At 36.7% G+C, this 27,334-nt stretch overlaps 1 protein-coding gene across 1 annotated transcript in view; it reads right to left on the bottom strand.

The window, feature by feature from the left end:
- Positions 1-21,346, bottom strand: part of fancc (FA complementation group C) — a 32,870-nt gene extending 11,524 nt beyond the window's left edge. Inside the window, exons 1-10 of the mRNA XM_014987169.2 lie at positions 21,199-21,346; positions 17,644-17,874; positions 14,114-14,201; positions 13,902-13,996; positions 6,591-6,698; positions 6,459-6,523; positions 5,692-5,856; positions 4,933-5,086; positions 1,354-1,409; positions 1,141-1,240 (exon numbers count right to left, since the gene is read on the bottom strand). Coding sequence (XP_014842655.2) covers positions 1,141-1,240; positions 1,354-1,409; positions 4,933-5,086; positions 5,692-5,856; positions 6,459-6,523; positions 6,591-6,698; positions 13,902-13,996; positions 14,114-14,201; positions 17,644-17,829 — 1,017 coding nt within the window. The 5' untranslated portion in view covers positions 17,830-17,874; positions 21,199-21,346. The remainder of the gene's footprint in view (positions 1-1,140; positions 1,241-1,353; positions 1,410-4,932; positions 5,087-5,691; positions 5,857-6,458; positions 6,524-6,590; positions 6,699-13,901; positions 13,997-14,113; positions 14,202-17,643; positions 17,875-21,198) is intronic.
- Positions 21,347-27,334: the final 5,988 nt, after the last annotated feature.

Genomic DNA, 27,334 nt, shown 5'->3' with positions numbered 1-27,334 from the left:
AAGCTATTTCGATATTTTTTTAATAACTTTTTAAAACTGTGCATCACCCTTGTACTTAGATAAAAGTTATGGAAAATATACAGCATTCACCTTGTTTCGTAGATAGTACGTGGATTTTCAGAGTACCGCATTTACTGACTGCCTCTTAATATTTATGTATGATATGCAGGTGCCAAATAATTACAATATGGTCATACGTGACTTCTAATTGGATGATAAAGCAACAGAACCATGCTAAGGGCTGAAAGTTTCAAGCTAAAGCACACAGTGACACACCAGGGCAGCATATTCGCCAATCACTCCAGGTGATTATCTGGACAAAGGTTTTACGTGTAAATTAATCATTTGAATTCATTGTCAGTCGAGTAGAGGTGTCGGCTATGGGAGTGTAGTGTGAATAGTGGAGCTCTCAGCTGGAGATGAAGTGATAATGATGGTGAAGATTCATCAGCAGTGAATTTTCCTGCTGAGTGCAGGAAATTGTTCTCCACCTTAGGTGTTCAGCTAACCCTGTGGTGTAAAAATAAGCTTTTCTTTTTTTACTTTAATAATGAATCATCTTCACTTACATTCTGAATTTTGTAGAGATTCTCTTCTCTCAAGTTACTAGATACTGAAGATGATTTTTTGCTTCAATTATGAAAAGGAGCTTAAACTGCAGCGTCCTCACAAAAACAGTCTTCTGCACAATGATTATGCAAGGCTTTGCTGTCTGTTATTTTTGAGTTTTTCTAGGCTTTAGCTACAACAGATTATGTACAAAATCTTTCCGCTTAACATATAGTGTGGCTTTCATCACACAACCAAAGACTTCATTCTCTAGCATGTAGGGAAAATAGAATGTAGTATCAAGAAAATATGGACATTTAATTTCCTTCTGCACATTATTTTCTTTAGCAGAGAAGTTTAGATCTACAGATATTGTTGATTTTTGTGTTCATTCTGATTGCACTTATTAGTTTGTCATAATGCAATATCAATCTTTTTTACTCTTTCCCCTTTTTAATTTTTCTTCCATCTTTGTCACTATGAGAAAAAATAAAGTGCTTTACTGACTCTAATATTAAGCCATATAATAAGTAACAATGTGAGTCTCTTTAAAAAGGAGAAATAAATTTAAAAAAATAAAAATTGTCTTACCTGAGGCTGCAACCGTGAAAGCTCCATGAAGAAGCATTTGGTAAATGTTTGAAAAACATTCTTAACACGCTCATTCCTTTCAGTCTGTTTAAGAACAGTCCTGCCAAAAGTGGAAAAAAAACCCAACATATAACTAAAATATTCAGCAAGAAACTAAGAAATAGACTATTGTTAAATGACGTCTTAAATTCAAATTAAATCCACTGCACTTACCTGAAGATGTCATTTACAACCAGGAATACTGAACAATGTTGAGCACAAGCTTTAGGCTAAAACACACAAAAGGGGCAAACTTCACAAGCTATGGCCAGACATGTTAAAATGCATCTACAATATCAGCAGGTGTCAGAAAACAATGGCAACAATAAATCACTTTTTAACAAGAGTGCTTAACCACCAGGTGGCACTGTTGGACCATCTAAATGATTACATTTGAAATCATAGTTTCTCTGTTCTCACTTTCTCCTCATTAAACACTCAGTTTCCCACTCTGTCAAGCCTCCCTAACACTCCCACATACTCATTTTCTCATCTCCTCTTAATCCACACTCATCATGTGTTTCAGATTTAATACATTCTAAAACGCCCCAGTGCAAACATTTAACAGCTGTACCGTGCATGTCGCCGAGTCCCTAATTATCTGGCGCTTAATACGCAACACATATAATACCATGTGGTTCACATGTCATATACCTCACAGGCTTTACCCCAGCAGAGCAGTACAATAAGAAGAGATGAATGCTTCTTAATGTTGTGCTTCCTCCTTTTTTATTGTTTGTTTGTTTGTTTTCGCTTGATTTACTGGCAGCTGGTGGAAAAGCAGTGATTTGTGGTTTAGAACGCATTAAGAGTTGGGACTTCATATAGTGCAGGTAAAATATATAATGGACTCTATGTCCATATATGAACAAATGAGGAGTAACCTGATTAAATAGAGGGAATAAAACCGGACATAGTATCAGTAACAGAGTTATTAAATGAAATGGACAAAAGACCAGGGTAGGAGTCAAATTATAACAGAATTAAACAACAAATAGTTCCACCAAGTGTCCATACACTGTAATTACAACCACAAAATACTCCAAACTAGTTTTTACCTTCTTCTTATAAAACAAGACCAAGCAATTGCCCATTGCATGTCTCTGCTTGTATGCACATCAGAGATTAGTTACCAAATGGCTAGCATAAAATTGTACATCCTCACTTTCATTCATGGATGTGTGTGAAGCATCAAGGATCCCGACAGCTGCGTTTTTAGCATCCTCCTCCATACCTTACGACTAACACTTCACAGAGAGTCAATTACAGCACACAACAAACATCCTGTTTCTTTTAGCAGTCTGGGGCAGGAAGTGGGTGTTTATTGTTATTGGGCCCTCTGCCTGGGTCAGAAGGCGGGAGGAAAAGCCAGAATGAGGAATGCGAACGCATTTTTATGTTTCCTATTTTTGACTGTAGTATAAACAAGTTCGAGAAAGGCAGGCAAGCGAGGGGACGGACGGAGCCCAGACATCTCAGATTTCCTTACTTTTTATTTTTGTGTAGAAGTATCCCACACAGTCATATAAACAGACACATGAAACCTGAACCTCCCTTTTTCTTAATAAAAACACAATGCCAGATATAATGTAATAATCAATACAATGTGAGTAGATGATGGACTGGATTAACACAAGGGCACATAATTAAGAGAATACATGGGGCCCCAAGACACTAGAAAAGGAAAAATTCATCCTTCAGGTATCAACCACCGCTTTGTTACTGGTCAGTTGATTCCATTTGGAGACGCAGAACAAAACCTAATCTGAATAGGTGATTAGCTGATTAGTTCAAAGCTGATTAGTTCAAAACCTAATCTGAACAGATTAGGTTTTCGTTCACTTACAACCAGGAGTACTGAACAATGCTGAGCACAATCTTTGGAATATTTTGTGGATATTCCATATGCTTTGGAATATCCATAAAATATTGTGAACGATCAAATAGTCTTAAGAATTCTGCAGTATTTATAATATATCACATGATCATTTTAGGCATCAGTAATTGGAAAAACAACTCGAAACAATTGTATTGCAAAAATGTGCAACGGTATTTGTTGATAAATACAAGCATTTCAGCTTGATCAGCCATATGTAAGGGCTTCAGGAATAAATAGTTTGACGATCTGATGCCCCCTTTGCATGTTCAGACTTGTGCAATGGCACCATTATTCTGATCTTTAGGAGAAAAATCTAAAGGAGAGTGGCCAGCCACCATGCCTGACCTTTAGTTCAGGCACACTTGAAACTAATTTTATGACAGAACAGTTACTCAAAATGACAGATTTAATCAGATTTATCTGGCAGGTTTAATTTATATATATGTAATAGTAAGCCAAATGAATATGCACTAGTGTGCACTGCCATCTCTTAATTTGTGAGAAGTATCTCTATACACAAAGAGTGTGCAGTTCCCCTTGACATATAAACAGGTTAAGTGGACCATCACTACTGAATAAAACAAGCAGCACCGCCTCACAAGCCTGATTAGTTCAAAACAAAAGGTAGGTAAGTTTGTCTTTCCCACTTAAATTTTACTGACATTCCTAATTGCCAAAAAAATTGCAATCAGAAAGTGAGGTAAGCAAGATGTCAATAATAACCTTTGTGTGAATAATTTTATGGATGTGTACAGAAATTTGGCAGCGACGACATACAGAAAGCACGCTTTGGCAAGATTCAGAATTTGCTTTATCAAATTTCTGCTAGCGTAGTTTCTGTGACGAATTAAATTCCTTCACACTGATCCTAATCTCCCAGTGACTAAAAAGTAAATCTGGAAAACAACTTGCATCTAAAAGTTAGCCTCTCTTTGGGCAACAAATGGTAAACATATCACTGTATTGCCGAGATGAAGTTCAGTAACGGCAATTCTAAAATAATAATAATAAAAAAAAAGAACATATATGAAGCCATATGAAGTGACGAGCACTGAGCCATTGAAGTGATAGTGAGTATGATATCACACAGCCAAATGATGTGAGATGTGGTCTGGAGCTTGCCAAATTATGTGAGAGGCAAGCAGAACAAAAGCCAAATAGATCTGACAGGCAAAGAGCTCGATAATGACCCACCCCAAAAAAAATACAATGGAACATTCCTAAGATCCTCACTTATTAAAATGGTTTGGTTTCAGTTTACAAAGTGCTTCAAAGGGGAACTGAACACATATGGATGTGTGCAATGGTTTCTCTTGTGAGACTCTTTAATTTGAGGCAGATGAGACGCGGTGTACCAAAAAGCTAATTTAACAGGAGCAACATATTTATCAGAAGCTTATCAAAGGGATCAAGTGTTATCAAATCAGGCAGCAGAGAAAATCACAAAAATGCTACAGCACAAAAGTAAAGAAATTTATCTTCGACTCATTGATAGGCAAATTAGAAGTTATAACAATTCAACAGTTTCACATTTTTCTTTCCTAGGACTTTTTATATATATATATATATATTTTTTTTTTTTTTTTTTTTTCACTCGAGTGTGTCTAACATCTAAAACATCTTTATATTAATTTAAAAAATGTAAAATACAAGTTTGTTTTTGTTGACACCCTGAAACGCAGGGACAAAATCTGTTTAGAAACATTCATTTTGTATTCTGTCTCTTTAACATCCCTCCTCACTAATCACTCAAGCTGTTCTACTTGGTCAAACATGGTAGCGTATACAATAGTGCTTCGACAGTTGTTTGTCACGTCCCACTGTCAGATGTGGGCAGTCGGACACGTTTCTATAATCACGAAAAGAGGACTCACCAATAACGACTTCGACACTTGCTCCTCCACCTTGCTTGGTGTTGATCCTGCTGCAGTAGCAGACGCCAACAGATTGAGCACAGCTTCCTCCAGGCTGGGTAAGCTCTGATACCACAGGGAAACAACTGCCTGCTCGTCCAGTAGCAGGTCGCATCTGGAAATATTTGAAGGGCTGTATTTTAAAATAAAATTTTATATTTTTGACACTATATTATATTATATTATACTAGATACTATTAGCACATATGCTAATGGTAACTTGATCCTTTTTTTGGCATTTTCAGGAGAATTGAAGCAGGCAGTAGAAGAACCACTAAAATATCTTGCAGCTGAAAGTGAGGAGTAGGAAAAACCTTACTCAGACGTGATGTCAGCGACGGGTAGATGGCTACCAGAAGTGTTTCCCTGCAGCTATTTCAGTCAAAAGGGGGTAAAGCCACCTCTTAGGTAGGAGGGTGTTCTAGCTTTTTTTCCTCAGTTGTAATCATTTAAGTAGAATTAAATCCCTTTCATCTCCAAATTGGACACAAATATATTAAGATTTATGAATAAATACTTGAAAACTGTATTCAGTTAGATTTTACAGCATTTCTGAAAACCTCCCAACTTTTCTAGTAATGAAGACTTTACATCCTTTTTACAACTGTGGTATGAAATAGTCCTTAATGAGTACAACACTGCACTCTACTGAGACACTTAGCATATTTTTCTCAAATATGGCAGCACAAGCTAAAAATGCAGTAGAAACATTTGCTGTACCTGGAGTAGGCAGAGTGTAGAGCACCAAGGAAGTTTTCACTCAGACCTTCTCTGATGCAAGTCATCTGCTGCTGCAGCAAAGCACCAATAAGAGGAGACACTTCAGGACATGTGATGAGAGGCACACAAGCCTCTGATGCAGCCCAAACACTGCCACATGAACACCTATGTGGAGTTTGAGAAACGTTAAAGAAATTTATATTATTGTGCAGACAGAACAATAGGAGGTGAAGATTAGACTTAATGTTTGCTTATGTTTCCTGCATAGCTTTGTTTTTCATTTAAAGTCAACTTCTTCATAGTTCCCCTAAAAAGCACAGACACAGTTGTAATGTTCTTAACAGAACTTTTTATTGCAACTATTTATAGTGTTTATTTCTTTGCTTGTTTGTTTTTTTGTAAATAAAGTACTGTACATTAATGAGGCAGACATTAGATCCTAACCTTAAGATTCAGACCACAAGAACAGAACAAGCTAAAAAAACGAAAAACAAAAAAACCCAATAATTTTATCTTTTTGAACTCAAATGATGTTAAATTAATTTACTAACGTTATAAAAATCACAAATTTGTGAAACATTTTAATTGTGGGAATGTGATGCACTACTGCTGTGTGTAACTGATCAACAGATACTTGAACGTCTTTTTGTATTTATTTTATTTATGCATTTTTTTGTTTTATTGATCAAATTTCTTGCAATTTCAGTCAACAGAACAGAAACCAATCTACCATCAGTACAGCTTGTTTGAATGTGAATTATATTTACCCCTTATTTGTGCTGCTCACAGAACACTGACTATTCCCAATGCTTTCCTGTATTCTTGTCACCATCTGAAATGTAAGAAATCAAAATGAAATGCAAGTATGCTTGTAAAGAGAAGCTGTAAAAACAAAATACCTTTTTCAGCACGTTAAGATGGTACTCTTTGGTTGGCACTGCTAAATGCTTCATCAGTGCCACGGCTGCACCATCTTCTTCGTCTGTAGCCAGATGACACAGGACTTTCTGTGGTGGAGCAGAAGAAACAATATGCAGCAGAGGTTTGGCACCTCATGAATGCAACAATTTTCCAAAACCAAAAGTTTCAATACAGCAAATCTAATTGGTTGCTGGAAAACCAGATGACTATGTCAGCATCACATCATTTGAAACACACGATTGGAGAAAAGGTATTCCAATAATTAAGTATGAATGTAAGGGGCAGCATACAAGTAGAAGTAGAAACGAGCATTCTTTGTAACAGACCCTTGCCGTTTTACAACCGGGCCTCATGATTCACAAGAATAATGAACCCAACCCATAATCAGCTGCGAACAATGTTGGGTGAAATGAAGCAAAGGAATCCACTCAAAGTATATGGTAAGAACATAAACTGGACAATGCCAACTTTATTAATACAGTAATTTTTTTTTAAAAGCTGTACAGCAATAACGTTGAAGCAAATCTGTGGGAAATATAATAACTTCATAGAAATCAAAACAGAATAAAACTAAAAGTTGTAATGTAGCAGAAGAAAATAATTAAAAAATACAGGAAAAAAATATAAATATAAAATTATGTTAATTTCCAACCGGGTCACAGGACTAATTTTAAAAGCATCTTAGAAGTTTCTATTGGAAGGCAAGAGATTTACCAAAATAGAAGAACCACCTGAAAAGCCACAATCACCTCTACATTTTAGATTAGATCTGGTAACATCTAAACGCACCTTAGAGTGGCTCCCAAAGATGGGGTCTATACCCCAGCCAAAAGTGAAGGGTCTTGAGATAAACCTCAAGACATCAAATTTAAATTAGAGGTAATTGCTAATTGCTTATGTTATTGCAAAATAAGAATCACAAAAGTCATTGAAGGATATTGGCAGTATAATTGTTAAGGTCAGCTGTTTACTCATTATACCTCTGACTGGATTCAAAGCAGTGTCTGAATGCTTTTTATACAACTTTGTGGTTGTGTTGTGCTTGTATGCATGCGTGTGTGTGTGTGTGTGTGTGTGTGTTCTTGTGTGTAACCCAAGAATACCAAATCAAAAGCTTGTTCAAGCCTTTGAAACAACCCTTTTAATTTAACCACAAGAAATCGACTTATTAATACAAGCTGAATACCTAAAACTTGACATCTTGTCTACACAGCAAAACCAAGGCATATGGCTCACCAAGTAGTGAAAAAATACAAACCGCTTTGAAACACCAGGATAAAAGACAAAAGGAAATAAGAAGAGAAAGACACTGTGGGATGTTGAGTATGTATAAAAAGAAGAGAGCAGTGAAACCTAAATCTGAGGAAAAGTAGTACTGCAGAGCTGTTGGTGCAGCCCTGTGGTTTTTTCGGCCTGGCTGTGCAGCACGCTAGGATGCTTACCCTCCACATAGTCTCACAAAACCACCCCAATCACTACCATCTGAGAGCCCTCAAACCCAGCACATATAGTACATACAAAGCCAATCACACTCAACCCACAGTTAGAAAGGAGGCACAGTGGGGACGGGGAATGAGAAGTAAGGAAGGTTTGGTTAGAATAAGTATCAGAGACTGAAAGTCACTGTGATGTCTGTATTCTGAACGGGGGGAAAAAGTGTGTGGTCACCAGAGGAATGGGATAAAGAACAGAAAGATAGATGGGTGGCAAATACTTTAGGTCAAAAGCCATCTTTCTCACACAGAAAAAAGCAACTTGAATTGGCTTTGGGGACAAGTTACTGCCATAGCAATGATCCCCCCATAAATCTAAAATTAAAACAGAGGATGTAAGAAAAAAGGCATGAGGCAAAGACGTGCTTTGGATGGGTGTCTGTTAACAATTACTACACCATGATTGAAAAACCAATGACAGACTTAAGTATAGCCTCAGATGGTCAAAACAGCAGAGACAAAAAAGGGGAGATGAAATCCACTGGAAGAGCACAAATAAAGAATTTGGATCTCTAAAAGCACTGATTTAGAACCAACCCAACCTCAAACTTGGTGTAATAAATCTGTATGCCCATCCAGTATTTGTACAACACCCACTAACAGTCGAGGGGCTATAAAGGGTTAGCCCACATAGTTGATGGTATCCAAAAAAAAAGTTAAGTGTTAGTTACTTTTATAAAAAAAAATAATATCCAGCTCTCTTGTATATTTCTCTTTATGCACAGTTAACACACTTTTCCTTTCAAAAGTGTTCATACCAAAGCAACATGTTCACATTTTGACCAACACACCCACAAAATTCAATGGATTTTATGTGACATGGCAAAACAATGTGAGTGTTATTAAAGCTAAAAGCAAAGACTTTACTTTTTTAGACTTTTAATATCATTATAATTTAAATTTAGGAACCACTCAATTTAATGTGGAGTTTGGTTTCAGAGTGTCAATGCTGTCCAGAAATGCTTAAAAATTATGATTCAAAACCTATGTGAGTTATCTCACTTTCCACAAGCCAAATTGCTTATGTTTACATACTTTATTAAAATTATAATACTGTAATGTCATGTTTTGGCTTTTGTACTACATATTGAGCAGAAGTGTTACTGTGCTACTGTTTTATTTTCAGATATTTTACTGGTCAAATAATGAATACCCAAATAACAATACCCAGCCTCAGTCCTTACAGTTTATTATAAGCTAAGCAAAAAAGCATTGAGGATGGATTTTAGTTAACTATTACAAAATTTCTGTAAACACACAGAACCTGTTTAAATGTGCATTACTAAGGAGCTGGAAGTGGATAATTTAACAAAAATGTTGTAAGTACATCACTCTTAAACAAATACAAATCACAAAACAAAGTAATATAAAGCATATTTCCAAAATACGAATAAACTGCAAATAGTTTACATTTAGAGACTCCAAAAAATTAAGACCTTGCAGACAACCAACCACGGAGTCATGAGGTTTTGTTTTTTTATGCACATTCCTTTAGCATTTTTGAAAAGTTTTAGTTAGATAACTGTCCATTTATTAAAATCTATAATTTAATGCAGGTGGGATTTATTTTATTTTTTTTACTTTTGTTGTTTACAAAGAAGGAGAGAAAGAAAATCACAAACTAAGCAAAAAGGAAGAGAACGAATGAAGGCAATCATCCAGGTGATTGGAACCATGAAGTGAATTTTATTCATACAATGACATTTAAAATGAACCTAATATGAAGAGGGAATGTTTTTATTTTTAATAATAAAATGAAAACTTAGTATGAGCAAACAGCTGCAAATATATAAAGTGGCTACAGTTGCTGCAGGGAATATTTGTGGTTCCTTGAGCAGCTAAAGACCAGATTAAGCTATCACTCAGCTGATTGTTTGGCTATCTAAAATTACACCCTCACTACTTACACTCTTACTTGCATTACTGTCATCTTCTCAAAGATCATTTTACTGCAGCACTGTGAGGTCCTTTTACATGTGCAGGATGTTGAGAAACAGACCAACAGAGTTAATGACTATCAGCCTGGAGCTTTGTGGCTATACCCCAGAATGCATCAAACCCTATGTGAAAGCTCAGATGTGGAGAAGAGAGGCAGACAGGGAGCTGAAGCAAAGAGAGAGAAATACTGTACACACTATATGCATCAATTGGGGGAAACATGCCGCTGCAAACATGCAACAGCAAAGAAACAAAAACATTTCATTAAATTCTCAAAATCACCTAAATGTACATGAACAAAGCATTTGGATGCCACATAGCAGCTGACAGTCAGTTTCTCAAGAAGGAAATAAGAAAACAATGTTAAGGAGAACAATCAGTCAAGGATAACAAAAAACAGGCTTTGCCTCACATTCCAAGACAGGCAGCGCTGTGCAGACACAGAGACAAAGAAGGAGCATCTCTGACCTAAAACAGATTATCTGCTCTGCTCTTCCCGACAGACAAGCTAAGTTGTTGCGAAAGGACTTTGCTGTGCTTCTCGTCATTCGCATCACTGGTGGTAAATGGAAGATTCTTCAAAAAAATAAAAGGAGGGAATGTAGAAAAGCTGACAATGACTGTTGTACAAGATGCTTTTGGATCCTTGAAAATCTTGCTCTATAACTATAAAGTAGAAAAAATAATAATTTTCAAGATCACAGCAATATAACAAAATGTGCCATACATTCGTATTCAACCTCTTTTACTCTAATGCCCTTTTATAAAATTCGATGCTACCACACTTATCTTGTTTTTGGTCAGAATTACTAAAATTGTTTCCATTTGCTGAACAATAACAGGAAGAATATGTCAGATTTATTTATTAATACCTTCAAAAATATAAGTTTACCTAGAGAATGAGTAGAATCTCTTCGAAATACGAGGGAAACCCAGATTACGGTATCATGGTTTTGCAAACTTCTGTTACGTTTACTGACACACTTGAGTTAATTGGAGGTAGATGGATGTATTTCAAGGAAACACTGGGAACAATGTGGGAAGTCTTTAGACAATTTGAAGATGCTTGAAAGTTGAAAGTTAATCTGTCCAAGCAATTACACACAAGTATAGATGTGGTGGGAATGTCTAACCATCCTACCACTCAGGATGGAGGTTAGTTCTGTGTCCCAGAGATGGATGTGTTTTGGTCTGAAATATGCAAATCGACCCCAGAACAAAAGCCATAAATAAATAAATAAATAATTTGCAGTTTTCTAATGCAGATAAGGACAAAGACCTTCATTTTTGGAGACATGTCCTGTTGTCTGATGAAACTAAAGTAGAACTATTAGGCCACAATGACCACTTTTACATTTGGAGGAAAAATGGGGAAGCTTGTAAGCCTGCAATCTATTTACAGCCTCAATACATCACAATTTCAATTATTGTAACTATTATTTTACCTTCTACACTACTGAACATTTGGCCAGTATATCCTGCACAAAACATACAATATTGCCACACATAGAAACATCTTGACACAGATGCAGACACCGCTGTGGTCACTTGCACTCAGCTTCCCCTCCGACAGGTCAAAGAACATCTGGCAAAATTCAAAGTTTACTTTCTAGGCTCTGTTTTAATTAGCAAGATGTTTTTTTAGATGAGAAATTAATCAAAAGAATACAAACACACAGTTAATCTGGCAGAAATGTGAAGGTTTCACATTGTTTATCATAAGCCATCTGTGTGAACCCTCTCAAAGTTGAAAATGGCAGAAGCTTTTCTTCCCCCTCTTCTCTTTCCCTCCTCTTTGCGCTCGCCTACAGAACACACAGGGCGCTTTGCTGGCTAGCCCTAATATAAAGGCGGATTCTTAAATGATGATCAGAGGCTGTGAAACAGCCACTTTTAATTTGACTTTAAAATGTGAAACATAGTTGGAGACTATGCAGACTAAGACCAATAGAGACACAATCTACTCAATTCATTATGACTATTCAATTGGATTGGAAAGACAGAGATGGAAAGCACATCCCTATTAAAATAAATGAAATAGAAAATCTCTTCAGCAGTCCAGAGACTGTCAAAGAAGAATTATTTAAAGAGCTTTTGTTTTAAAAAAAAAAAGTGTTTTATTGCCAAGTAATCTTTATGTCAAGTCATCCAGAACACAAACAATAAAATGACCCAGCCCAGTGTGATGAAAACTGGCATATGAAAAAGATCTGGAAGAATACACTGTTACGCACAATTTACCACAAGTAATTCAATATCAATAAAGGCTGGAAACACAGGAGATTTTGTCACAATTTTTTCCAACTTTGCTGTGCAGTGGCCATCAGTTGTGTAATTCTGTTAAACTTTTGCTTACATCCTCTTTACACAAGATTAAAATTCTAGTACAGTTTCCAGGATCTCTAAGAGGGTATGGATGTTCAGTCTCCTGCTCTCTTGCACTTTGTTATGTCCTCCCCATCAAAGCAAAATCCTTAAAAATATGGGTGGTTTCCACACCTCCACCATCAATTTCAGCCTGCCTGATTGTCTGAGTAAACACCATTTCTCCCTGATATGAGCAATATCCCATGGTAAAATGCAGCGCAAGTGGTAGATGTACAGTCCCAAACACTTGCAATAAATTAAACTACTGCCAGCCCAGTGTGGGTGTCATTAGGTTTTAAGCGTGGCACAAAAATAGTGTGGTCATTCCTCCTTCCAAATCTCCATTGACCAAGCCACAAAGGTTTATGTAAGGAACAACACCTGGATAACTTACTAAACTGCTGCTTGAGACTCCTCCACACTCCACACAGAACCCAAAGAAGCTGCCACTATGGTAAATAGTAGCGAGTGCATTGCTAAAGCAGCTGTTAAAGAATGTAATTTTGGGATTTCAGTTTGGATGTATTGTCTTATTTTATTGCACCATAAAACCAGAAACATTTAATAATGAGAAACTTTATCCTTTTATTTAGAAAAATACTGCAACCCATCATTTGATTTCGAGTATTACTCCTCTTTTTAACTGTTAGTTAGAAAGCAGATGATCAAAGCCACTAAGAAGGCAGAGCCTGGTGAATGTGTATGCCACAGACAACAGGAGGATAAAAATGGAGGCGGCAATTAAAACGCACAGAACTAGGTAACTATAAATTAGCACTACTTAAAGTAATACTCATGAGATCAACTTGCTGTGAATGTGGAAAACCGCCTGCTACATCCCAACTTTATCTGCCTCAAGTTTGGACTCGTCATGGGTGAGGAGATCCAGAAGCAATCAGTAACTATCTTCCTGTGGTTTCTATAATAGCTCTGCTCATTCAGAGATAATTACAGATGCCTACTTTAAAAACACCCAGGCTAATAGTATTAGTATTCACTTGGGTCTCAATGTCTCTTTCTTGTTTTTTTTTTTTAATGATTACATTTCTTTTTCTTTTGCTTTGCTTTGTCATGTTGAATCTAGCCAAAATGCATCAAATGTAACTGTTTTCCCTAAAATAATTAAGTCGATCTATATTGTGATTGATGGATGAATCGCTTCATGTCATATAATTTTTCTTTCTGTATTTCCATCCATTCATCCATTTTCTGCACACCCTTGTCCGTAGTGGTGTCAGGAGGGTTGCCGGTGCCTATCTCCAGCAAACGTTTTGGGCAAGAGGCAGGGTACACCCTGGACAGGTCGCCAATCTGTCGCAGGCCATCTGTATTTATATAATGAATTTCATCACTGGCGATGTATCTTGACATGTGTCGTGTCTAGATACATCTAGTTTTGCAGGCTAGAGCTGCAAAACTAATATCGGTCAATAAAACTATTAAACAATGGCTAATTTGTCAAGCAGTTTATTTTAACAGATCAGTTTCTACCTGTATCCACTGGTTGGCTTTTCCTTCCACTGCATTGCTTGGATGCTCAGAATACAGAGCCAACAAACACTGGAGGAGAAGTCCTCTACTTGCACCTGCAAGACACACACAAGATTTACCAATTTTCTCAGGTTAATTTTCATACCTGTTGTTTCTGTTTGTCAGTGGGTTTTAAAAAGACAGATAAAGTAATGCCCAAAGCATAGATTCACCTTCTGCAGTGACATGAGGGTTCCAGCACAGCCGGCCTAAAAGCTGACCTAATAAGGGAAGCCTATTCAAGGTTTCTGCTGTGGAGCTCTAAGAGAAACAGAATAAAAAGGAAAGAAAAAAAGACAAATTAACATTTAAGCAGTTTTAAAAAGAAACGATATCAACGTAAAAAAAACAAAAAAACAAATTCAGGCCTTTATATTTAAACAGCAGTGTGTCATGGAGAAAGACTAACGACTAATTTGAGAGGATGAGATCACTACTAATGGGAATCATAATGGTAGGTCAAGCAGAGTTTAAATAGAACATAAATACCCCAGCTATTGTCTGCAACAACACAGTTTCTGTGTGTTGCTCAGCCCTCACATTTGGCCTCCCGATTGCTGAATAGTCTATGGTAAATGCTGTACGGTAAACGTCTGTGTGTTTGTGTGTGCATGTGTGTTGCTGATGCAACAGAGAAGGAATGCTCATTTACAATACAAACTGTTGAATGCTCTGTGACTGAAGGAATGCCCATAAGAATAAGCCATCACAAAAGAAAGCAATTACGACCGACTACCAGGGCACAATTGGCATCAAAGCCTCACTAGCACTGTCTCTAATTATGACCATGTATCTTGTTGTGATTACAACCAGACATTCTTTGACAGAAGTGACTGATTACATACTGGCCAAGGAGCCTAAGGAGACATTTTATAGATTAGAATGAAATAGATGGTGAAGAAAGACACCAAAGACGCAAAATATGTATAAATCATGCATATGTATTTTAGGGTTTATCTAATATGTGAAGCTCTAAACTGAGACAAGTTTGACAAGAAAAACTATGAAAATGTAAACTTTTGTCATTTTAAGGTACACGTGGAAGTTAATGGTTCTAATGCATGCACAAATTACATCCACGTTTGTTTCTACTAAAAGAGCAAAGGAAAGCAATCCAATGAGAAGTTGGTTTACCAGTTTCAGAATTTGCAGAAGGATGTGTCTGATAAGCAGCTGGAGAAAAGCCCTGGATTTACCTCGAGGCTCCTCTGAGAGCTGCACCTACACAATAACTGTGTTCAAGTTTAATTGACGGAAAGAGAGCTTCTTCCCAGCATGCGGGGGAGGGTAGTACACAGACTGAAAGAATGAGAACCAGCCAATCACTCCAATAAAACTTTAGAGACATTACCCCACAGCAATGGACCCAAACAAATCAAGCATTAGCATGTGTGTGTGTGTGTGTAATTCATAGTAACTAGACATGCTAATCCTGTTCTACACACTAACAGCTTCCCTTTTTACAACTACATAAAAAAGATTAATTCTTCTTCAAAAAGGGTTAAGAAAATATTAAATCAATTACAAATTGTTTATTTGAATATACCACATAGACGTGAATTTATTTAGGCGCAATTGGACATAACGGTGATTAACCCCTTAACTGTCACCCTCAAAACACAATGAGTATCCTCATGATAGTTAAGGGGTTTTACACAACTCTGTGTGTCTCTGGTAAGTAGATTCTTTCAGTAGCAGCAATAATTAGTTAATATTACAAGAAATGCATTATGGAAGTTCAAAAAAATTACTCCATCTCCTTCTGTGACTGTGCAGGTAAAATGTGCACTGGCATCAGCTTGAAACAGTATCAATCCATTCTCACAACTCAAAACTGTTGTAAAGCGAAGTGGGCCACAAAAATAGACCTGTCACGATAACATATTTTTCTGGACGATACATTTTTCCACGATAATATTGTTGAGACCATCACTGTGAAAATGGAGACCGCTACATCTAACAAAGAAAGAAAAAAGAGTAACTCTGAGAAGTTCATTTTAAGCATTGGCTTTTGTAAGTGTTGGTGTCTGTCAATCATCCTCACCTGTTCTAAACACGCATAGAACCTGGAAATGAACAATAGGATTATTTCACATATTGGGTCATAAGCCACAGGAAAGCTGTAAAGATATCAAAGGATTCATGTCGTTGCCAAAAAGTGGGCTATCCTCAGCTGGTCTTTTATGAGCCCTTTGCGAGGAAAAAAAAAGATTTCAATGCAATTAAGCTTTACCATACTGTTTCTTTGCATGTGCGCCATAACTCTGCTCATTCTGACTCATCTGCATTACGCAGAGCCAGAATTATGCTGACAGAAAGAGAGACCTGCAGGAAAAAAGCGAGGCTTGATCTATAAAAATATACTGGTAGATTCAAAAGTCGAAGTTGAAGTAATAAGTCAAATATAAACCGAAAACTGATTTTTAACAACTCACTAAATGTTTCAGTAAAACATTGGGAAATTCCAAACATAATTTCCAAGGGCAATTTAATAACGATAAACAGAAAATGATTTAGCTGGAAAGTTAGTCTAAAATATAAGGAATAATCTTAAATGCTGTGAGTTGGCGAGTTGTAGAAAAAAAAAAGAAGATTTGATCAGAAAATTTCAGGAATCCCAAAGAACAGCAGACCTCCTGTCCTCGGCCCTCTTCCCAGATTTGCTGGATCTGATATGGGGATACATCAAGTTAGCACTCAAGGTCCCACTGCGGCTATTACCTGACTAACTCAACACTGCAGTGCTGCCAGCCAGGCATACACTGCCTCAGCAACACACAGAACACTGTCTGTTAGCAGGACCCTTCCATTGAATGAATTACCGTTCAAGCCTTGGCTAAAACTCAGAAGGTGTGGGCGCATGTTTGAGCAAACCCGATAGTCTTATTTCTGTATTAATTTACTCAAAGTTTCATTAATCAAATGGCTGCTGTTCTGCCTAATAGGTGAAGACTTTAAAATCAATATAGTGCAATGTTAACCTGTAAAGACGGAAAAACAGCCTGTTGCACTCCCCTCGCCGTATTATTGTGGATTAGTTTTAAGTTTTGATGGCAGACAAAAGTCCACATAAATAATGGTAAAACATGCAATTACAATGCATCCTATGCTGTAGAAAAAAAACAACCAAAACACTCACCAAGGGAAAACAAGAAGAGAAGTTAAAGGCAGTTTGTTACTTTGGACATCATTCTGTGAGGAAACCCTGACTTCTCCCATTCATGGAAATGTTCATTTTACACATAACAGCTACCTAAGCTTTGTTGAAGATGTTAATCAGTACTTCCTGTAGTCTTTTTAATGCCCCTGCCACATAGCAGAAATGGGTCAGAAGTGGTCTGAAGTACAAGAGACAAAGAAGAGTACAAGAGTATCGAATTGGTCTAATTCCCTGGATATCAATCAAATCCAACATCTGTAGAATGTGCTCCAAAAAAAATCTAATCTATGAAATCCACAAGTCACAGCTTACAAGACATAAAGGATCCACTGCCAACACAATGGTGGCCGATACCATGGAAAACCTTTAAGGAATCAGTGGAGTCCATGTGCAGATGCATCAGAGATGTATTGGCAGTAAAAGGAGGACCACAACACAATTAGGTTGGTAGTAATGATGTTATGCCTGACAGCAATATCTCTGAGAGCCAACTTATCTACATTATTCCTGTAGCACTATAATCAATCAAACACATTTACTCACCACACTGCTGATTTCTGTGAGAAGCTGCTGGAGGAAATCTCTCAGTCTCTTCAAGTGCAGGGAAATGTCTTTCCATGTGTGTGGAGTGTCAGTTTGGCCCCAAGCGATGGCTTTTTCAAGCCAGAAGGGCATCTCCTGAACATTTGGCCAGTGTGCTGTTGTTTGCTGGACCTGCAGCTCAGTCATTTGACGTTTTCCACAGGCAAATTTACTTTTGAGCTTAAAGAAATCCTAGGAAACAGCAATAAATGTGCCATTAAAGTCAAGAATTACACAGAAATTGTCATGAAACTTGAACTTTACCATCATATTTTGTAAGTATCAAGACAGAATCATGGCAAATGGGATCTTGGCGGTATACCATTTTTCTGTTAGCATATTTGTGGACATAGATGTTTGATTTATTTTGACATCTCTTCGTTTCCCACTATCCAGTTTCATTGGCTTCAGATGTTATGCAGCACTAAGCATGCATTTAGAAATAAATAAGAAAAGACAATAAACCAATTTGTTTAACCTGAAGAAAACACAAATTGCGTTTGGTGAGAACAAGATTTAAAAATAAGGGAAACTTTGATTACAGGAAAACTCCAGATTTACTGTTACAATGACAAATAAAAACTCAGGTTCACTTCTTTTAAATAGTGAAAAATATTTATAAGGGAACTTTTTCTAGAAATGAGTTTCAAAAAATTTTATTATTAAATAAAATCATGATTTGTCTACACTTGGTACAAAGTAGGAAATAATAAAAACATAAACCAACAGTCTCTAGTTGGCTGCTCAATGACATAAAGAACAGCATAAGATCCTAACTTGAAAATGATAGCACCGTCATAACGTTTATTAAATAGAGAGAATATTGCTGATAATGTTCATTAATAGAAAGTAGACAACCATCAACAAAGACGTTGTCACAATTAGAGATACAGAGAGAAAGTTATTAGATGGGGATGTATGATATTAGAAAATCATTGGTAAATATTGCTTTCATGATATTATATATGCTTATTTCATCATTCAACTCTCATATGTGCTTCCTTCAGTCTGTGATCTTAAGCATTTTCTCCAGTCACTTGTGCCCGGTGTGAATATCTGATGTCATCAAGATTCTGCCTGCGCAACTGGCTAAACATTACGCTAGGATGTAAAATCCAAGTTGATAACACTTGGAATATATTACTCAACAATTATTGTGCTCCAAACAGTTCTTTGCAATTTGAATATTGTGATGATGATGGATTTGTGCAGACTTAGCATTAATCTCCCCTCAGTGCTCCATCTTGTTTATTCTCATTGAGCTTGATTTTCAACCTGACCAATCAGCAAACAGAAAGAAGAGTTATGAATGGTTTGACACTGATTTCCTGCGCCATTTCAGAATTGAAGTATGCCTTTGCAGTTTGGCAATGGCAGCGGAGGAAGTGAAAGAAGCTATTCAGTCCGTGTTGGACACGCTTCAAAATACTGAGCAATTAAAGTTGGAGGAATATCTAAGATATTTTATTGCTGGCAACGATGAACCTTCTCCCCACTGGAATGTTTACAGCTCACGCAATTTCCGGTAAGTTTTATTGAGCTGGCGCTTTACACATGTCCCAGCCAAATGTTTAAAAATTCAACAGAGTCCATGCCTCCCGCAAGCGATCGCCAAGGGTCCCAATCGTCCGTACGTAGAAAGCGTAGAACAAGCGGCTGGTTTTTACAAAGGCTAGTATTAAATAAATAGTAACTAAAAACAGATGCTTTTGACAATTACGTCAATATCTGCATATGTGGCCTACATCCTCCATAGCCACCCTTGCTCTCATAGGAGGTTAATAGAATAAGTGGAATGAATAAAAAAGAGGAAATAAATTGTTTTGATCTAGTTATTCTACCCTCTTATTACCACAATTTAATGATCACATTCCTGTGATCCAGGCAATATCTTCTACACATCCAAGACTGCCTACCGAGAAATAAACAGTACATTCTTCACCTTTCATGAAGATGGGAAAAAAAGCATAGGAGGGCCCCAAGGGTGTGTATGAGGATGCGTTTCATGTCTGCATATAGCTCGAGAATCGTGTGTGTGCGTGTTTGTTGTGTTTTGCCATAATGACAGGTCTATGTGGGACACCACAGGCTTGTATTTTATGATCACCTCGTAACACACGACTTGTTTAATGTCTTGCCATCAGCTCGGCTGGAAAGCCCCTATGGCACGCTGAAATGAATATATAAATACTCATTTCAGGGAGGAAAAATGCCAAACCAAATTAGGAACAAACGCCTCTTGTTGACTTGTCTCTTAGGGTCTCCGTTTTCAGAAAAACTGAGGGTGAGCCTAAAAGAAAAACAACCTTAGCAGAGTTTCATCAACATCTCTGTCCTGTCCATAGTTACAAGTACATAAAGGCACAGACAGAATAAAATACAGTTACAAAAAAAACTTCTAAAACTCAGGTTACAAAAAAAAAAAAAAAAAAAATCATGTACATGTACAAACAGACTCAGCAGCAGCTCTGGAATCAGTTATGCACATTTTGGAGGAGGAACGAGATGTGACTGGTCAAATATTATCTTTGAGGATGTGTTAAGCTAAGTTTGTGGACTTTGGGTTTTGCTGAGTTTGCTGATGTAATTATGAGATTGTTGACATTATTTCAGTACAACCAAAATCAGTTAAGCATCACTTTCTGCAAATTTACCTGCATATGATTTCCTTAGGTTCAACAAGGTTTAATCAGATGAGAAATGTATATAGTTTGATTCTGACCATGCCCCACTGCAGTGGGTCAGCAATGTGCAAGTCTGGTGCATTGGTTTATTGTTTATTTGGAATATTTAAAATGTATTTCAGTTAAAGTGTTAAATGTCCATTAGAATTTAATGTTTATCAACCTTTGAGAATGAGTTCGTGCATTGTTATGTCAATAGCATAATATTACTTGAATATGGTCCCAAAACGACAATGTTGTCATTTATCATAATAACTTCTAGGACAATTTATCATCCAGCAAAATTTGTTACTGTGACAGGTCTAGTTAAATGCTGTGTAACAATAAATGTCACTGCTTCCTACAAAAACGTAGCCATTATTTCCATCCCTACCCTAAACCATCACAGATCACCAAAATTTTATATTTTGCCTAATAATAGTACCTAACCTATTTTATTTCAATTGCTGTATATGCAGTGGCTGTGGACATAGAACCGGAAATGATCAAAGACTGGACAGGTAGATAGATGGATGTCTGGATTAATGGACAAATAGAAAGACGGAGGCCTAGAGCGCATATGTGCCGTACCAACATCAGACCACAGGATGGCAGTATTTCCTCCTCTACAGGAGACAGTTTTATAAAGGAAAACTATCAATAAAAACCCAACTCAGCCTCAAACCACTGCTGTTGTATGTCAGTCGGCTTCAAAGTTAAGTTAAAGGAATACATTTAAACGTTTTAAAACTCTCTTTCATGGGTTGTTTTTAATCTTTTAGAATGTTATCAGCAACATACATACTTGACAGTCATTACCCGTCGACTAGAGATTATTCAAAGGTGAACTTACTTTCAAATATGCGCAGCACTCAAACTGATGTATTTCCAAAGCAGAAGCTGGTCATACAAAAATATTCTTTACAGCCTCAAAGGACAAAAACCTTTTTCTTTCCGCGAAAAGAAGAAACTGAACTTCCCTCTTCTATAGTGAGTTCCGGGTAGGGAAGGATCCTATTTGCTGAGAGCTATGACGTACGCGGACTTCCCCTTGGAAAGACTCCTGGGAAATGAAGTCTTACAACTCAAATTATAATTTTTTTAGTTGTATTGATTATAAAGTCAAGCATATTTTATTCAAGCATATTTATACACCAGACTTTTATAAATAACTGACTTGACTGTGTTTTCTTTTGCCACTAAATTAGATCTAAAGATCTAAACTTGAAAGTAATTTGGAGTAATTATAAATACGATATTCTTAAAGCAGATGAATTAGAATTAGGATTACTGCTTTCTTAATTTGCTTCACAGCCCTACATTTTGTTGTTGTTGCTGTTGTTGTTGTTGTTGTTGTTTGTTTGCATGCCAGAAATTGTTTTAAGACAAACAATTTTATTATAAGCAGCAAAAGTTATGCATGGGTTTAAGGAATACATTAATCAATAACTTTGGTGTGTCACTGGAATGTACACAACCAACTCTGAAACTGTGCCTATTATTGGTATCTGTGTGCAGATGTAAGTGGGTGAGTGGGTTCATTCATTCATTTCAGTGTCAAACATTTTAGGTTTAAACATCAAACGGGTGAAGTAGAGTGCATTCCAGGGGCAGGAACTTAAAGGTTCCAGAGTGTGTCCCACAGGGACTTCCGAGGGGTTCCCAGCAAGCATGGCTCAAAGTGACAAATCACCTAAGCTTTTGCCAGACCCCAAGAAACTTGCAGCAGCAGGAAACGAATTGTTTAAAATACGTAACGCCCCATGTGTTGGTTTGAGCATGCACATGTGTGTGCATAAGTGCACAGCAGGCTTGCATGAGAAAGAGATTATACACACGTAGTTGTAGAAGTGGATTTACTCATTTTTTCTGTTCTGGTGAATGCAGTCCTTGTGTCTATGTGCAGTCAAATATTTTTTAAATCATATTGCTACTTGAATTCTGCAGAGCATTTCAGGACAGGCCCTGGTCTGTGCTATATGTGTGTGCTCACCTTGAGTAACAGCAGTACAGTTTCATAGATAAAGAATAAGTACAGCACGGTTTTTTGCCTCTAGAGCAAACTCCATAAGTTCTGTGGTGCATGTGAGCAAGCAGAAGTGTGTGCACAGATTTGTGAACATGTGGTGTGTGTAAGTGTTGATCTATTTTGTGTGTGTTGTCTTTTTCTTTTAATTAAAAAAAAAACATTAGTATTTGAAGTGTTTGGGATGTACTAAAAAAAGGCATTTTTCTTGGTTTTTCATTAAAACGTCTTCAAACACATGGTCTTTTTAGTATGCCACCCATGTAGAACCATCCTAATGTGTAAATGGTAATCTGTGCAGTATGACCAGTTCCTTAGTAATTTCTTTTAGTCTTTTTATAGTAGTTGCTTGTTTTTGTTTTCATTTTGTCTTCTTGGTAAAAACATACTTTTCCTCATACAGTAATCTGTATTACTGTATAATGCAGATTATACATTATTTTTCACTGTTTTGTTTCTTTATTTCTTTTACTTAGAAAACACACAAAAATCATCAAATTTGTTCAAGAATTCACCTATTTGTTCTATCAAATGCTGTTCTTTACTTGGTGATCTGATTACTGTTCTAAAAATGTTTGTTTTTTTATTTCATTTAAATTTAAACCAACTCTATGAATGAATGAATGAATGAATGAATCAGGTTGTACCTTGATTGCATGCTGACGTCTGGAGAAATTTGCCAGAGTCCCTGTGATCCTGATCCAGTTAAAATGGATGTATAAATATGCATTTACCAGTTTTTAACTATCTAAATTTGATCTACATGAATCATGTCTATGTGTCAGACTGGGATGTGCTTACAAAAAATCTGTTTTGAACAAAAAAGCTATTTTAATTCTTCATAGTGCCCCATTTTGTTGAAGTCTAAAAGGAGCAGCTGGCAAAAGGACACTATTATGCCGGCCAACTACAAAGTAATATGGGTTTTTGGTATCAAACAACAATTGCAACAAAATGCATTGTGTAACTTCATGTTCAAACTTCCCACATTAGACACTAAGCAAATTTAACTAAACAATTAAACTGCATATTTAGCCAGACAATGTTGTATGTATAGTACCTATATATATTTTTATGTAAGTAGCAAAGGACAAGATGAATCTCAATGGGTTGCATCATTTATTTATCGCTGTGTTACGTTGTTGTCCTCTGTAGCAACCCACTTACCACACCCCTCATATATAACAAAACTGCAATAAAAGTACTGTAATTGTATTACATCTGTAGATGGAAAAAAAGATATAAGACATCTGGAATAAAGATGGTTTAAAATAGTGGTAACATACATCAATCCCTGACTTTGTGTTTCACTGCACAAAAGTGCAGAAGATGAAAAGAAATGCCTCGCACAAAGCACTTCAAAAAGGACATACAAATCTGGGGAGCCTCCTCTGCTGGTGTGGGCAAAACACAAAACGTGTGCAATATTCTGCCTTGAGGAAAACAATCATCTCTTACATAAGACTTATGACATTGCATCTTACGCTGTCTTCTGCTTCTGAGGACAAAATCCACATGGACATATAATGAAAACACAAACATGTACCTACTGCATTCCATCTAATATTTTAAGAACAAACAAATGTAGTCACATGGATTCACTGTTTATGTTTCCAGGCATCCTTCTTTATTGCTAGGGGAGGAAGCTGAGGATTGGTGGAGAAAAGGCGAGTGATGCTGTGACCAATGTGAAACAGCACTGCGTCCACAAGACACAAGTACAATGTGCACCAAACCTGCACTGCAACATTCTCTGCATAGTGAGAGCTGCACTTTGACATACACAACTGATTTACCAACTGATCAATAATCTCACAATTGGTTGAAATCTTGTTTAATTAGAGTTCAGCTTTACTGAATTTTCAAGCCAACTCTGCCTACTTTAGCTATTTTTGTGTCCTGCATAGTAATTAGCGCTCTCTCTGCTCTGTTTGGCACTCAGCAAGCTGCTGAGAGTTCACATTTCCAACTACCACTGCGGATGTCCAAAAGTGACAAGATTCAGCAAATTATTGAATGTTAAATGATTACCAATAGAATCTGAAGTAGAAAGCAAAGGACAAAATATATTTGTCACTGATTAAAAAATATTTCAGTTGTTTAAAAAAAAGCATACTTAACCCACCTATTGTCTTTGCTTGGTAACCCTTGCAGGATTAAGTGCCTATTTCCAGCAGTCATTGGGCAAGAGGCAGAGCGCTCAACAAACAGATTACCAGTCCATTACAGAGAAACACAGAGACATAGAGGACCATAGGAAGACACCACGTGTGACAGTCATGTTTTTGGACCATGGGAGGAAGTTGGAGTACCAGAAGACAACCCATACATGCAGGAAGAGAATGTCCAAAACGTCAGATCGGCGTTTGAACCCAGTGCCCTCTGGCTGCAAGGCAACAGTACCAGCTGCATACACATTCATTTAACTCTTTAATTTTTACATACTAGTGTTTTGCTTCAAAGGTCTACCCGTTGGTGCATTAGTAGGTGGTGAAAACACTAATATGGCACAGATAGTGGACAGTTTATAGTATTTCATCATGCACTGAAACATAGGAGACATATATACAGTCAATAAATTACATTAAATTAGAATATTAATGACAACTTCATATATTTCAGTAAGCAAATTCATTAATAGAATTCCATTAATAAATTACAGAGACTGATGTCTTCAAGTTTATATTTCCATTAAATTTGATCATTTCCCATTTTGAATCAGACTGTTGCATCAGACCACTAAAACAGTTTTGGTACTAATATGAGGGATTTGTGAGAACCATGTTTAATGCCTGCTTAAAGGTAATTATATACTAAAGACACTTCTAATGTGACAAACAAAATTGATATTTTAGTTTATTGATTATGAGTAAAGATTATGTCACAAAACAATGGCAGATGATAATTGCCTATGTGTCATAATTTCAATATTTATGTTTTTTTGTTCTTTCAAAATAAGGTTATTTATAACTTTAATAGATTTTTTTCATATTGAGTTAAATTTTTTACTTGTCAATTTCTATATCTTGCTTTTTTCTTAAATATTCATAGATTTTATTTGTTTATTTCATATTTTTAAGTTATGATATTATGCAATGACGTAACATTTCATCTTTGTTAATGCATTGCAGTTGTCATGTTTAAGCTCTGTTTTTTCAGTAGCCAAGTCAATTCAACTTCAAAGTTCGTCTTGAAGGTTCAGAAAATCTAAATTGCAGCAAATCGACTTTACTATTATGCTCGACTGATTGATATTACGTTGTTTCATTTAAACTTTTGCAACTACCACACTAAAACCTGCACAGTCTGAGACTGTGTTTAACTCAAACTATCTTTTTTAGTTTTGGAACCTGTGGAATTTGAAAAGACTAAATCTGAAATGAAAGTCATTCAAAAACTAACAGGAACTTGTTTGAATGTTCACTTTATCCCACGAGTTCAACAACCTGATACCAGAGCTTTTTATCCATTTTCACTATGACATATCTTACACTCACACCAACACGAGAGAGCAAATTCAAGGGAGAGAAGGAGGGACGGAGAGTGAGACACCTGCTTTCTATTAGTCCAGTAGATTGCAGGGAAATTGAGTGGGAGTGTTAAACACAAACACATCCATCTATCTGCCCCTCTGTCTGCAATAATTACACACTTCCTGCTCTAAAATGCTTCTCTGATAGCTTTTACTCTAATTGAGTCTTTGTTTAAGCTCAAGTGTGCACATGTAGGTATTCAACTGAGAGCATGTGTCTCTGGGAGTCTCACAACTGGTCACCAAAGGCTACAGATATATTTTGATCAAATATAAAACACACAGAGAAATATGAAAGACATCACTGTTGAGGGACATAGCCCAAAGGAGGCATTCAAGCACTTTTAGTCGGGGGAAACAATTTGGCTTTTAGGTGATCTGATGTGCCTGAGATTGGGTTATTTATAATCTAAGAAGAATCACATGAAGTCCCTATAATATACACTTATTATAGCTTGACAAGATGTAAGAATGCTCTGGAGCTATGAATACTTTTGCAAGGCACTGTGAATAAATATCTGCAAACTGTAATGAACTAACAAAATATAGTAAAGAAAAATGGTCAAAATCTCTTAACAATTTGAGTCATTCAGAAAACAACAGCAGTGCAGGTCAGTGGTTTTGTTACTAGTTTTCATGTCCATCGTTGTCCTTCTCCATGTCCTCTGATGGAAGCTCAACAACGTTGATGTATATCAGTGCAGTGCTACATATTTTCTGCTAGTCTGTCTCAACACATAAGTGAAGTCTCCCTCTAAGGGTCTTCAGAGCTTTTCTCCATGTCCTGTTCCTCATTAGGTGTCTGTCATGGTGCCAGAATCAATAAGCACAGATGGAAGGAAAAAAAAATATTTCTCCTCTCCTCGCCTCTTTGTGAATGGGCAGATCATTAGTAAATTCCAAAGTGAATACCATCATCACCCTGGAAAAGACCCTCCTCAAATATACGGCTTTCTTTTCTTTTTTTTTTTTTTGTTCTTTTTTTTTTTTCTATTTTAGAAAAATTTCAGCCTTATTTTTATTCCTTATGACCCCTAGCTTAGGGCTGCAAAAAATGTTTAAGGCATCTACTTTGACTTTGAGAAAATTGTAAATTTTCTCAACAATCTCAGTCACACATGAAAATATTTAGTTGTGGGTTTCTTTCTATCTCCCTTATTCCCGGACTGACTCTCCCCCCTACATGGTGTTTAGAATGACGCATCTGTTTCCATACAATGTTGCATGTTTCCTGGCAAAGACAAACAGCACAGTTTAAACAAGGAAGAAGGTGGTGGGGTGCTCATCTGGTTCAGTGTGTGAGTGCCCACCAGGACTACATTAAACAAAAGGAAGAAAGCGTGACACCATCCAACCTCAGTTTGTCTTCCTCAGTGTAAATGGACGTACATCATGCTAACATCTCACATGTGCGCGGAGCACATTCGCACC

Source organism: Poecilia mexicana, unplaced genomic scaffold (assembly GCF_051168715.1).
Source record: "Poecilia mexicana isolate PSO_F unplaced genomic scaffold, ASM5116871v1 scaffold_9, whole genome shotgun sequence".
NCBI classification, from domain to species: Eukaryota; Metazoa; Chordata; class Actinopteri; order Cyprinodontiformes; family Poeciliidae; genus Poecilia; species Poecilia mexicana.
The sequence above is the reverse complement of the archived record's forward strand: the minus strand, read 5'-3'. Positions and strand labels throughout refer to the sequence as shown.